Here is a 14,984-nt window from a genome sequence, read left to right as displayed (position 1 = left end):
AAAGAAACAGCAATATTAGCATAGTACGAATTCAGAACAAATTATAGTGAACCGCACGTGGCTATGTAAAAGCAGCCTGGAATGGAGTATTTGTCAATATGAATAATAAAGTTATTTCAGTAATAATGGATGACATCCTTTTTATTTTTTTAAATATACAGTGAGTCATACTAGTGTATAAAAAAACAAAAAAGGACAAACTATACACAATGTTTTGAGTGTTTTGGCACACACAATAATTACAACAAAGTATTTACGAATACAAATAGATCACAAAATTGTAGATTTAAAATCAGTCATTGTAATTACCTTTAATATTAAACATGGAAAATGCAATATAACAATTATATAAGGCACAATGCATATTAATGACCAATTACCGGTAAACATGCCAGATTATAGCGGTCAGAGTTTAAATCTGCAGCCCCTTGTCAGGTTGATGTAACATTTTATATACAAAATCAATTTCAAAATAGGGTTAAGTCAGACACATACAATACAGGTACACAGATCATTCGTTCATTCAGCGGTAGACATGATCTTTGCACCATCATTCATCTCTGCTATTCTCACCAGCACACTTGTGCCCCTTAGCTTTAGCCTTACTTGGGAATCTTTGACAACAAACGGCACAGGTAAAAACTTTCTCTCCAGTGTGGGTTCTTGTGTGTATTTTTAAGCTTACCTTCTGAGCAAAATTTCTACCACAAACTGAGCAGGCAAAAGGCTTCTCTCCAGTGTGGGTTCTTATGTGTCTTTTTAAGCTTCCCGTCTCAGCAAAATTTTTACCACAAACTGAGCAGGCAAAAGGCTTCTCCCCAGTGTGGATTCTCATGTGGCTTTCTAAGTTTACCTTCTGAACAACATTTTTACCACAAACTGAACAGGCAAAAGGCTTCTCTCCAGTGTGTGTTCTCATGTGGTTTGCTAAAATTCCCTTCTGCATAAAATTTTGACCACAAACTGAACAGGCAAAAGGCTTCTCTCCAGTGTGGGTTCTCATGTGGTATGCTAAGCCTCCCTTCTGCATAAAATTTTGACCACAAACTGAACAGGCAAAAGGCTTCTCTCCAGTGTGGGTTCTTGTGTGTCTGTTTAAGTGTTCCTTCTGAGCAAAATTCTTTCCACAAACTAAGCAGGTAAAAGGCTTCTCTCCAGTGTGGCTTCTTGTGTGTATTTTTAAGATTCCATTGCGAGCAAATTTTTTACCACAAACTGAGCAAGTAAAAGGCTTCTCTCCAGTGTGGGTTCTTGTGTGTAATTTTAAGATTCCATTGCGAGCAAATTTTTTACCACAAACCGAACATGCAAAAGGTTTGTCACCAGTGTGGCTGATCATATGTCTTCTCAATAGAGACTGGCAGCCAAAAGTTTTACCACACTGACAGCATTTCCACCATGTGCTGGCAGCGTGACATGTCACATCACCGTCAGACTGTTCATAATCATCGGTTTGAGGAGAGTGTAACGTGTCTTCACCATCTGATATTCGAGCTAACATGCTGTCTGCTTGTGATCCTCCACGGTGGTCCTCGTCATCTTCTGTTTGTTGTCTTGAGTTGCTGCTTGGAGACTCCGCCCCTTTGTTCTCTTCATATTGACATTCATCTTCACTCTTCAAATGGACACCAGTCACGGGCAACTCTGTGAATTGTTCCTCCTCTTTAATGTATGGCGGCAGCTGCTCCTCCTTTTTTATGTTGGGAGGCTGTGGCTGCTCCTCTTCTTTAACTCGAAGAGGCTCCAAGTCCTCCTCCTCCTCTTTCACGGCAGGAAACTCTGGCTCCTGCCGCTCAGGACAAAGATATTTTTCACTGACGTCTGCGGGACACAAGATACACATGGTTTGGTAAAGACTGTTTATTGTGATGTTATGTATTTTATATTTACGATTATCACATGGGCCACCTGAGTGAAAGAGTAACAAAGCTGGCAAATGTTACGTATCTGTATTTTGTTCCAGAAATCACTCAACAATACTCTGTAACACTGATTGTTCCGCACATAAATATAGAAAATATTTCAAGTTGTGAAATCTGGCATTCATTGACAAAAAGCTAACAAATGCATGCATCTGCATCAGCTGTACAACATCCTCGAGGAGTTGACGAACTTTTAATTATTCAAACCCTAGGGGGCAGCAAAGAAGAACAAATAAAGCCAGGGGAGAGAAATCAATTTAGCCAACAGTTAGTGTATGTCAAACCTAAATGGGTATTTTTAATCATTGTAATGGGCTTAGTGTCAATGTGCCATTAGCATAAATATGTGGCTATATGTAATATATTAGCTAATTCTATGCTAAGAAAAAAACGTTTTTTGTTTTTTACTTAGTTACAATCAATGGCCCAACTAATCACTTCTGTTTACAATATCAAATTATCTACTAGGCTTCCATCCTCCATTCTAGTTGTTGGTATGTCAACGAATCAAAAATAAAGAATAAACGTGCTTATTTATATCATTCTTATAATATTTACCATCAAAAATAGGAGCACCTATTCTTATCTGAGACATGTACCAAAGCGACTTGAGAAAAACTGTAAACGTAAGGTAAAAAGTGCCCGGATGAAGGATCCATTCAAAATAGACATATTGTTGAAAAGTATTGATTAAATAAGTGACAAACCTGCTCTGTTCAACACAACTCGAGGCTGCTTGCAAAAAGCGTCCATCAGTTGACGTAGTCGCTCATTCTCTTCTTGTACGCCACAAAGCTCCTCTTTGTACTTGACTTTCGTTATTGCCAACATTTTCACACGATATTCACGACACTTTTCGGTCACATTTGACGTCTGTTGAGCCAATATGTCGATAACAAACGCGTCTCCTTTTTTTCGGCGGCAAGCTAAGCTAAGATAAGCTAAACAAGGCCGAAAGATTTTTGACAAAAACTGTGTGATACGAATGTAACCAGACACAAAATGGAGCAGTTTGGCTTCAATAGAGTAGTGACGGACGCACAGTGTCGATGTGTAAGTTCGTATAGTACGAATTCAGAATGAATTATTATGAATTAATAATTCAGAATTATAGTGAACCGCGTGTGGCTATGTAAAAGCAGCCTGGAATGGAGTATTGGTCACGTGAAATATATTCTACGGTAACACCAGTTGGACAAATCTCGTGTCACGGGGTGGGGCATAACTTATATAAACGTTTGAGTCATTTGTTCATTTGGAGAATACATTTAAAAAAATCTTTGCATTTGGACGAATAAGAAACATTTTTAGGCCATGTACAGAGTGTTGTTGTAAACTCGACATCTTTGTTTTTCTTTTATTATTATTATTTTTCTTTTTCTTTTTCTCTTTTCTAAAAGAGCTCAGTATTGTTCATTCGGTAATGTCATCATCATTGCTCTTTTATATATATATATATATATATATATATATATATATATATATATATATATATATATATATATATATATTTATTTTTTATTTTTTTTTGTATGTGGGTGAGTATGTGTATGTGCGTGCGTGCGTGCGTGTATTTGTTAGCTCACCAAAAACCTATTAGAAAAAATCCCATACCGTTCACCTAAACCGAACACCGCCGTCAGGAGACCCGAGGGGACCAAAGAAAACAAAGGAAAGTGAAATCCAGCACCGACCAGACACCACCCACCGGGCCACCCACCAGAATTCTTCCCCAACCCCAGAAACATCTAAATTCCAACAAATCCCAAAAAAAATAAAATCAGGGAGACCTCAAGAGACCGAAGGAGACTGAGGAAAGGAAGGAAGGACAGATGAAGCCGAGTGAGATCCACAGACACCAGCCTCCACCGATTCAATGACCTGAGGAGGAAGCAGATTGTGTCTGAGTTTCGATAGATGCTGGTGTGGTGGATCTGGCATGCATGAAAATCTCCACCAAAGAGGGGAGCCGTCGACCTCTGCCAGGACAGGGCAAGCGCAACACCTCAGGGCCCCCCAGGCCGCGGCAGCGCCAAAGGACGACCCCCGGGCCCCGCCAGGGCCACCGGCCGGAGAGCAAACCCAGGAGCAGGAGCGCCCCCCACCAGAACACGGCCCGCGCCCCCGACCCAATGCAGCAGGACGGGGCACTACAGGCCCGCCAGGCACCCCACCGGCCCACAACCCCCGCACCCCCCACAACCCCCCCACCCCCCATCCACCCCAACCCAGGTCCCCAAGCCCCCAGACACCTCCCCGACCCCCAGCACCCCTCTACCCGCCCCACCCCCCCAACAAAGCCGCTCCCCCCGAGCCCACCCCGACCAACCGGCAGCCCCCCAACCCCCGACCCCCAGCCCCCAGGGACCCCCCGCACCCAGGCACCGGCGCCGAAGAGGGGCCGGACAGCGGAGCGGAGAGGGCAACCGCGCCCACCCCACCCCACGCCGCGTGGAGGGACGGAACACCGGGGGCAGAAGGGGAGATGGGGGCACCGGAGGACGGCCGACACCCCCGAAACCCAGGCCCAGCGGGGAAAGGCCCCGGTCGTCACCCCAGGGTTCTTTGTGAAAGTTAACCCCTGTTACTGAGTCCGCCAGCTCGCCGACTGGCGAACTCTACCCCTAAACCGTGAATGTGACCCCACCTAGTGTATATACAAGTGTGTGTGTGTGGTGCATTAAAATTAGGAGCAGGTGAACCGGAGCCGAGGGAAATGATATTCCCACGCTCCGATCCACCCGCCTCCCAAGCATGTCACTGAGTGTATGTGGTGCATTAAAAAAAAAAAATAGGGGGGGGGGGGACACGGACAGGGGACCGCAGCACTGCTCTATACCGCGGTCCCCAACCGATGGCACCCCCACAAGCCCCCCCTCCCCCAGTTGTGTGGTGCATTAAAATTGGAGGGGAGTTGTAGGGTGAAGACGGTGTTTTCACCCTACCCCACCCCCCCAAAGTGTGTTATGTGCCCTATATGTCTATAAAAGTGTATTGTGCAAACCTAGTGTAGTGAGTTAAGAGGAGCGACCAGCGGGGCCCCCCCCCCCAAACGGGTGGGGGCAAGAGGCGCACCCGCCCACCAAGCCCCCACCCACCCCACCGGGACACCGGCGGGCATATGGGACCAGCCCGGCGGGGCGATAGGGCTCGCCCCCCGGATACTGGGGCCCGCCCGAGGCGCCAGGACGTCCACCGGAGCGGGGCGGGCACAACACCAAACCCCAGCCACCCCCGCCGGCCCCCGGAGCACCGAGACCCGGGCCATGTATGGAGCCCCCGGCCCGGGGAGGGGAAGGAGACGACAAGAAGGGCAGGGGGCAGCGGCAGGGCCGCAGAGAGAGGGGGAGAGGAGGAGGAAGGGTGACGAGGGAGAAGGGACAGGGCGGCGGAGGACGGGCGGGGAGAGGCGAGGAGGGAGAGGCAGCAAGGAGGAGGAAGGGGGAGGGGAGAGGGAACCACGGGGCACCCCGGCGGCCCACAGGCCCCGAACCGCGTCGCCGGGCCCAGAGCAACGGACCGCGCCGGAGCGGCGCCGCCCCAGACACCAGGGAGAGCCCCGCAACGCAGCACCCCCCAAGAGACCCAGGGAACGGCCAAGACGCAGCCGCCACCCAGCAGCCAACAGAGGGGCAGACCCGCCCACGCCCAGCCAGGGTGGGACAGCACCCACAGAATTAACCCACTGGCATGCCGTGAATCCGAATATCAACCCCTAGTGCCCATCGGAGGCGAATCCGCTCGATCCCGCTGGCAGCAGCCGGGTTCCTGACTATAAAAACACAACCATTAGTTACAAATTGCCAAATACAGAAACATCAATGCAAGTTATCACGCTGCTGTGGCTCTCGCTAACGGGCAGAATTAAGTAACCAGGTTTAGGTTAAAAAAATTCTGTATACGTAGACCATGTTTCTTTAAATTTTGACATTTGGTTTTTATTTAAGGCAGATATTTTTTCCATTAAAATGTGATTTATGAGGAGGTTAGACCATTGGTCGATATTCAGAGTTTGTTTATTTTTCCAGTTAACAAGATTTATTTGAAATTGTTTATGTGGTAAGTCAGTTGTTGTTAAGTCACCTAGCAAACACAAGTTTGGAGAGAACGGTATCCTACAAGACAGCGGAACGTTTTTCTAAGACTTTAGTCCAGAAACACATAACCGGAGTACATAACCATAAAGCATGAAAATAAGTGTCTGTAGTGTTTTGTAAACACTGGAGACAAATGTCGGATTCTGAGAGTCCCATTTTCTTCATCATATATTGAGTAATGTATGTTCTATGAATAATTTTATATTGGATAAGTTGTAAATTTGTGTGTTTTGTCATTTTAAAAACGTTTTCACAAACTTGAATCCAAAAGTCAGATTCCGGAGCTATAGACCAGTCTGTTTCCCATTTCGAGATGAGTAAAGACGTTTTATCAGTATATGAAAGTAACTTATATATTTTTGAGAGGTTTTTTGTTGTTGTCGGAGAAAGCTTGGTAATATCTTTAGCTAAAACAGGCGGTTGGAGCGTACCCTGAAGTGTTGGAATTTGTTTCTTTATCATACTTTTAACTTGCAAATAATGTAAAAAGTTTCCGTTTTTTATTTTGTATTTTTGGAGCAAGGATGTATATGATATAAACATATTATCTGAGAAGAGATGGTGGAGATGTGTAATTCCTTTCTGCTTCCACACACTCAAATAAAACAATTGGTTGTTAATTTGAAAGTCGGGGTTATGCCATAGGGGAGAAAGCCCACAGGGCTCCACTTGGGCTTTTGTAATTTCTAGTGCCTTCCACCAGGCAGTCAGGGTGGCGGAAATCATTGGATTTTTAAAACAGTTATGTCGCTTAATCGATGTTGTAATAAAGAGTAAATCTAGGAGTCTGAGGTTCTTACAATCCTTCTGTTCTAGTTCCAGCCAACAGTTAGTATCTCTGTTGGGTTGTGCCCATAAAATATATTGTAGCTGGTTGGCTATATAGTAGTGCATAAAATTTGGTGCCTCTAGACCTCCTTTGGATTTATTTTTCTGAAGAGTAGATAGACTAATCTTTGCTTTTTTTTATTCCAGTAAAATTTTGTAACGGCTGAGTCCAACAACTGGAACCAGTTAGCCGTAGGTTTAAATGGAATCATTGAGAAAAAAATAGTTTATTTGGGGTAAAACTTTCATTTTAATAGTGGCTATTCATCCTATTAGAGAAATAGGAAGATTATTCCAGTGCTCCAAGTCACTATAAATGCTATCCAGAAGTGGAGTAAAGTTTAAATGAATTAAATCAGTTAATTCAGGTGAGATTTTTATGCCTAAGTATTTTAAATTACCTATAGGAAATGAGTAGTGTGGGTCCTGGCTTGCAGGGTTCCATGAATTTTCTGTAATAGGTAGAAGTGTTGATTTTGTCCAGTTAATAGAATAATCTTATAACTGTGAGAATTTAGTTATTAAGTTAAATACTTCCCCTAACGAAATAGCAGGCTTTTCTAAATAAAGTAAAATATCATCGGCATATAGATTAATTTTATGTTCTGTTACCCCAGAGTGAATTCCTTGAATCCTTCTTTCCTGGCGTATGGCTAATGCAAGCGGTTCAATAAATATTGCAAATAATAATAATAATAATAATATTATTAGTAGAGTGACGCTCTTTAAAAAAGCCTGTTTGGTCGCTATGAATGATTGTCGGGATTAGTGTTTCTAATCTAGATGTAAAAGCCTTAGTGAAAATTTTAATATCAGTGTTAATTAGTGAAATCGGACGGTAACTTGATGGAAGGGTGGGGTCTTTTTCTGGCTTTAATAAAAGTTTAATTGCTGCTGTATTCATGTGTGGGCGTATGTGACCATTAGTTTTAATTTCTGTTACTACTCTTAAGAATAGTGGAGCAAGGATTGACCAGAAGTGCTTTAAAAATATAGCCGGATAACCATCCAGGCCAGGTGCTTTGCCATTTGGCATACTATCTAGAGCACTGTACAACTCGTTTATAGTAAGTGGTGCATCTAACATATCTTTATATTCAGTAATTAACTGAGGTATAGTTAAGCTACTGAGGAATGCCTGAATATGCTCTGGGTTAGGCTTATTCGTTTCTGAGTATAGGTTGTGATAATAATTATAAAAAATTTGATTAATTTCTTCTGGTGATTGTGTACATTCACCAGTTGTCCCTTTAATAGCCGTTATAAGCGATTTTTCCCGATTACATTGAAGTTGGTTTGCAAGAAATTTACCTGATTTGTTATTATATTCAAAGTTGTTGTATCTCAATTGTTGTATTATAAACTCTGTCTTTTTAGTTAACATATCGTCTAACTGTATTTTTGTATTTTGTAAGTCAGTCCATATTTGGTTATTTGGGTTTATTGCGTACTCATCCGTCAGTTGTTTAATTTTATCTTCCAAGTCTTTTTCTAATTTTTGATCCTGTTTCTTTTTATAAGATGAATATGATATAATTTTACCTCTAATTACTGCTTTCCCAGCTTCCCAGAGAAGAGATGGAGATAGGTCTGGAGAGTCATTTATTTCCAAAAAGTCTGCCCATTCTTTTCTTATAATTCTGTCAAATTCTGCGTCGTTTAGCAGTGAGATGTTAAAACGCCATGTCGGTGGTGGTTTAAAGGTATCATCAACTTGTAGGGAAAGGGAGACTGGTGCATGGCCGCTAATAATAATAGGATGTATTTTTGTAACAGTTTTATCAGCAATAGAGTTAAGTCTCCAGCTGTCGACGAGGCCAAAGTCATCCATATATTCCCCTATTACTATTGTAGATTGTAATCGCCTATACATGTTGTTTTATTAGAACGATCTATTAATGGATTTAAGACTGTGTTAAAGTCTCCTCCAATAATAATAGTAGAGTTCGCTGCTAATTCAAACAGCTTAGAGAAAAATTCATGGAAAAAGGCCGGATCATCATTATTAGGGGCATATAAATTACCAAATGTATATATTTTATTAAATATAGTCACCTGAATAATAATGTATCGGCCCTCTGGGTCTGTTATTGTATTATTTAGAGTAAAGAGTAAATTCTTATGTATGAGTATACAGACTCCCCTTTGTCTACTGTTATAAGGGGCAGAGTACGCTTGGCTAAAATTCTTATCAATAAGTAATTTTTCTTCAGATTTTTGTAGGTGGGTTTCTTGTAGGAGGCAGATATCTGCTTTAAAAAAAAGTATTAATTTTTTTTAAATGTTTTAAATTATATATATATATATATATATATTTTTTTTTTTATTAAACTCGACATCTTAATTGTAGTATTAATTGTTACTAAACACTAAACAGACTGAAATACAGATATTTTGACAAATTTAAGTCTACACGCACCAATGATGTGTGATGGTGACGACCCTGAATGTTGAACTAGTTAACACTCAAAAGCAATTGAATTCTTAGATTCTCTTTTTAGTCCAGATTTTATCCAACATGTCAACTGTACCACTCATTCATATGGCAACACATTGGACCTTGTTTTTACAAAAGGTGTCAATGCTGGCCTCTTATATCCTGCAGGTCCCTGTCTCTTACCACTTTTGTGTGTTTTTTAATCTTATCTTTCGATGCGCTGAGATACGCTGTGGGCCAAACCACCACTGTTTTCGTTATATAAAAAACAACAAACAGTTCCTTTTAGCTCACCCTCCCTCTGTTTGTTAAACTTGACTCCATCTCCACTATGGGTATTATGTCTCCAGACCAGACCCAGTCTGGAGACATAATACGAGAAATAATACAATAAATTTCCCGGTTGGCCGACAGGGAACGCTGTTTATTTCAGACCGCGAGTTCATTTCAAAATCAGCAAATAAAGTGCTTTTATTATTGTTTGCATTTAATAACTAAATACTTGTCCCTGATGTTCATTGTTCGGTTTCTTCTTTTACCACTACTACTTCGACTACATTTCTATATACAGGTAAATAAAATTCTGATGCCTTATCCCCACCTAGTGACAGGAAACAGCAACAGCTCTGAGGCACTGTTTACACGACATCTCGCACAGGTACCTTAAGTCATTAAAAAAGACAAGTGAAACTTTTTTAAATTTTGCATTTATCCCCTTTGTTTTCCTCTACGCTCCACTCTGGTTGACTGTTGTTTACAAGTATTTTTAGATGACAAAAAAAAATTATTTTTTGTTTTTAATCAATATCAAAAGGCCTTTTCCGTCAGTGGATTTTTTTTGAAGACCTTTTCTATCAGCCCTCTACCGGATTCAAGCCACAAATGCGGATTTTTACGTCCTGTTGATATAGTTGCATCAACCAAAATGAGCCTAATGGCATACCAACATAATTAGACTTTTAACAGAGGGATCAATAAATGTGCAAATTCAGCTAATACTTTTAGATACAGATGGAATCTGAAGAGATCGTTGGTCAGCCGTCGAGTGAGTGCAACCCTTGCTTCAACGTGATGGGCTATAATCGCATACAGGTCTATAACACTACAAATAACATCATTGTGTGAAGGCTGTGGCCTTCACACGTTATTCCTTTTTTTTTATTCCTCCCATTGTTTGGCATCTATCTACTTCCACATAATTCATCCGATTCCCGTCGTTCCAATTTTAACAAATTTCAAATATTTAGGCCATTTTTGCTTCCATTTTTCTTATTCCACTTAGTATAGTAATAGTGAAAACAAACCCTCTTTTAAGGTATCAATGTATTGTTTCTGTCAAGGCCCAGAATCTGGACGCATGATTAAGTGCGATGCGGAAAATTGTACTCACAAACCATTTGATTGGTTTCACTTCAAATATGTCAAGTTGAAGAGTGACCCAGAAGGAAAGTGGTACGGGAAGGAACGCTTTCTCCAAAGTTTGCAGGACTTCAAACGTAAATAATTGATACAGCTGTGTGACAGCTTTTGTGTGGTTATCAGAAATGACTGCTTGAAGAAGAGAAAAAAATAAAAATAAAAACATGTTGCAGTTTTCTCAGCATCACAAGAAACCTAAGCTTCACTGATGAACATTGGGGAGGCGAAACGTTTAAAATTTCATCCACTCCTGAGTAGGACGGTGACGTAGAATAGACACTAAAAAGTTGGTCCTTTATATAAAACTACATTCATTAAAAAAAAAAAAAAAAAGTAATATGCTTTCCAATTATTTGTAAATTGACACGTAGCCATTACTTTTATTATTTATTTTAACATATTGGACATTGATATTTGTGTTTAACGCACAATAACAATAGATATTATTCTTGGTCCTGAACATTTATATTAACATTAAAAAAAATGTAAGTAAAAAAATAAGCTGAATTGATAATCATATCTTCCTAGAAAAATATGAGATGCAAAAAAAGTATGGCAAACCTCGGTCTGCCAAGATCACATCTCCATGGGTGATGTTGTCCATAAATTTACAATTAGCAGTCAGATACTTATCACTCACGTGATATGAAATTAACAGTTCCGTGGTGACACGGCAATCAAATATTTGGCAGTGTTGTGATGTTTATAGCTTGACCATGTTTGAGCTCTTGCTCTCATACTGGATGGTCTGTCAATAAATATCTCAAAGCAATCTATGATGCATGTCCTGCCAAAATATTTTGTCAATACCAAAGGCATAGTGGCCTGTAGCTAATATAATGCTGTAATGCTACAAATAAGATGTTCAAGGTGTCTATGAATATTGTGGACACACCAAATCTGTAGGACAGATCAATAATGGGCATATTAAGACAAAGTTGCAGCAACGTCATAATGAGCTTTTGAAATTTGTTCAAGATACAATTATTGTTTTCCGATATCTCTGGGGAATGAGGTTAAATACAGCCCTTAAAGTATAGAAGCTAGGAAGTCCTGTGTAGTATTTCCCTTTGTGGCTGTCCTCGAAATCTTCAGGATTGTTTGCCTTCATTTTCTGTATAACATTCTTTGCACTTTGATTTTCTTTTTTTAACTTCATAAGTTCTTTTTTAAGTCTTGCATTTTCAGTCTGTACCGCCTCTAATTCATTAGCAACTGCACATGGAAACACATCACACACCTCTTCTGTATTATCTGCTGTGGATTCCAAATGGCTTAACTCCAGTAGAGTCATTGCAACCTCTGTCTTTTCCATTTTTGCTTTTCTGTTTTGGAGTCGCTTGTGACGCTGGACAGACATGGAGGGCGGTGCGCTTCATGGACTGTAGCCCAAGTCTTTATTGGGTACCCAGTCTGGATCAGTTTCATCCCAAGGATGAAGTTAACCTGTTAATAAAAGATCAAAATTGTAAAAGCATGAGACACTAGACATCACGCACTAAACATTTCCTTGCAGTAATTCATGAGTAAATGAGTTCATGATTCATCAATTAAAATTTCATTATAAAATCAATATGGACTGCATGTTAAATATATACATAGCTAAAGCCCTTTACCCCATACAGTATGTCTGCCCAGGACGCTATGTAATAGAAACTGTATTCATTACTTTGATATTAATTCATATGTGAATTCAAGTAAGATTTTTATAGCCAGTACTATTTACAAAAAATAATAATGGAAATTTACTCCGGACAGACGTGCAAAAAATGCAGCACAGCACGGCCTAAGAAAGAAATAAGAGTCATGCTAGTCAAGAAATCACTTTCCTGGTTTCATAATTTTGCTTTGAAAGAAACAGCAACGTGCAGGGCAGCGCCGGCATGCTAGCCACAACAAAAGACCGTGTATTATTAATTTTAATTTTATTTGTATGTTTTAAGGGCAGCGTAGTGTTAGAAGACTATCTTTGTCTTCTGCGTGTTCGTGTTGTTCGGGTAGAGAGATTGTTGATTTTCCTAATACAGACTTGAGATCGATGAACAGGACCTTCGAAGGATTTATTTTACAGAATATTCTGGACACGAGCGGGTTTACAAAAGCACAGCTGCTGCTCGCTTGTGTGTGTTTTCAGCGGGCTCCTCTCATTCTTATACTATCTTCAACCCCCCCCCCCCTCTCTTTTTGAAGAAAAAAGGGCGTTGTCATCTTCTTCAGGACCTTAGGGTAGACTGCCTGGTCCCAGGATGAGTCACCGGGATTATTCTGCCCGTATATGTGAACTCGATCTTTGTTGAATGATGTCCTCAATAGGGGGCAGCTGACACTGGACCAGTAGACGTGGTTTTCCGGTCGTCGTCAGGTGGTGGGATCGCTGAGCCTGAGGCGGATCTGGCGGGTCGTGTAGACGAGATGTGGAACCATGTGTCGCCTTTCCCATGCAAGCGAACTGCAGAAGATGTCCTCTCCGTCATCTTGTGGGGTCCAGTCCACCTGGGCTCAGACCATTTTCGTTAAAACACTTTCAACCATAAATATTCACAATCATTTATTTCTGAAGGAGCATCTGGTTGTTTTTTTGTTAGTTGGGAGTTAGTAAATGTTAGTTGTTTAAGTTCTGGAGGTCCTGGAACGTGCGTCTCTTCTAATGGAGCTGTTGGAGCCGGAAAAGGTCTGTTGGTGTGACATTCAAACAGAGTCCAGCCTTTTGCTGAGTTAAATGACATTCACATAGTCATTAATGCAACAGGAAGAGCTTGTAGCCAATTCAAATTTGATGAGGCCTGTGCTTTAGACAATTTTTCTTTAATATTTCTATTCATTCGCTCAACTTGTCCTTGGGATGGGGGATAATACACTGAACAAAATGTGTTTTAATCCCAATGCCTTTTCTACTGCTTGTAGATGTTTGTTTTTGGAATGGGTTCCATTGTCTGATAACATTTTTCTAGGAAACCCATGTGATGGTATATAATGATTAATCAAATGTTTTATCACGATATTTGATGTTTCAGATTTGCAATGATATGCCTCTGGCCATCCTGAAAAGGAATCCACTATTACCAGCAAATATCTATATCCTGACACTGGTTTTATCATGTCAGTGAAATCCATCGAAATCACCTGCCCCGGAGCAGTCACGTCCGGGTCGTGAGTGCCCTGAGGAGGTTTATATGTAGGCATACTGTTATACCTATTGCAAACACTGCAGTGCTGCAGTTCACTTTTAACAATTTGTCTCATGAAAAGATGCCACCAGGTGTGTAGTCGTCTCAATGTTTCTTCTACACCAACATGGCATATTCCATGGGCTTCAGAAATTAGATTTTTCAATTGTTTCTGAGATGGAATACATTTACCTTCTTTCCGCCATATACCTGCTTCATCTTTTTCTCCCCCTTTGGACATCCACACACTTTTTTCTTCTGGACTTGCTTTTTCCTGCCACAGCTTAACTGTTTCTGTGGTTACTTCTTGTCCTTCTCCTAATTCACTTTCGCTCACCATCATTTGTAATGTTGGGCTGTAGCCCGCCACTTCCTTTGCCGCTTTGTCTGCCAAATCATTTTCTGCTGACACAAAATCATTATTTTTTGAGTGTCCTTTACATTTGATCACAGCTACTGCTTTAGGCAGTAATAAGGCGTCTTTTAACGCAAAGATGTCTTGATGGTGTTTAATAGGTGTCCCTGTTGCAGTCATGAAGTCATTTTTTTGCCATTCTGCCATGGCGGTGTGCACCACTAAATGTGCATACGCGGAGTCAGTGTAAATGTTTACAGTCTTTCCTTGTGCTATTGTTAGAAAACCAAATCTTTGTTTTCCCATGTTCATAATGTTGATTATCAAACTCAGACAATGAGATCGGTGAAATCAGGATTTTTTTTTACATAAGCTTATGGACACATGAGATCGGCTGAACTCCGCCATTGTTCTCCCGCATGTGTGATGCTCCTCCTCCGAGCAAGTCACTAGTATCCTTTCGTGATTTTTCAAACCCCTCCCCGTCTTCTTCGTCCAATCCTCAGCCGTTCCTCTCCTTCCCAGACAGTCACATGATACATCAATACACGTCACCAAACTTCCCCCTCTTGTTCCAAGATGTTGTTTTATGAGCCCCATAGATGCCCCTTCCCCCTTTCACAATGATGTTATACAGAAATCAGATAAGAGTTGAGTTGTTTTTCAGTGCAGACCTGCTGGCGCCTAGTAGAACAAAGGGATCTAATTAACACATTCGCTCTGCTCTCAGTACTGTGAAGAGAAAACCCCTCCGACAAC

At 41.1% G+C, this 14,984-nt stretch overlaps 1 protein-coding gene and 1 pseudogene across 1 annotated transcript; both read right to left on the bottom strand.

The window, feature by feature from the left end:
- Positions 1-123: 123 nt before the first annotated feature.
- On the bottom strand, positions 124-3,078 carry LOC147170443 (uncharacterized). The gene is made up of 2 exons (XM_086080979.1): positions 2,630-3,078; positions 124-1,821 (listed from the first exon to the last, which is right to left on the bottom strand). Exons 1-2 carry the CDS (start codon positions 2,751-2,753, stop codon positions 551-553), a joined length of 1,395 nt encoding a protein of 464 aa, XP_085937105.1. The 5' UTR covers positions 2,754-3,078; the 3' UTR covers positions 124-550.
- Positions 3,079-10,619: 7,541 nt separating this feature from the next.
- On the bottom strand, positions 10,620-12,063 carry LOC147170442 (uncharacterized; annotated as a pseudogene).
- Positions 12,064-14,984: the final 2,921 nt, after the last annotated feature.

This window comes from Leptonotus elevatus, chromosome 7, assembly GCF_054856555.1.
Source record: "Leptonotus elevatus isolate MCC_2025b chromosome 7, RoL_Lele_1.0, whole genome shotgun sequence".
Lineage (NCBI taxonomy): Eukaryota > Metazoa > Chordata > Actinopteri > Syngnathiformes > Syngnathidae > Leptonotus > Leptonotus elevatus.
Note: the sequence above shows the minus strand (reverse complement) of the source record. Positions and strands in the feature narration are given on the sequence as shown.

What these genes read in the sequence shown, in the direction of transcription:
- LOC147170443 (XM_086080979.1), bottom strand. Translation starts at nt 2,753, where the DNA reads ATGTTGGCAATAACGAAAGTCAAGTACAAAGAGGAGCTTTGTGGCGTA. An exon ending in AGTTGTGTTGAACAGAGCAG is followed by an intron (nt 1,822 to 2,629) that starts GTTTGTCACTTA and finishes TGTGTCCCGCAG; the next exon opens with ACGTCAGTGAAAAATATCTT.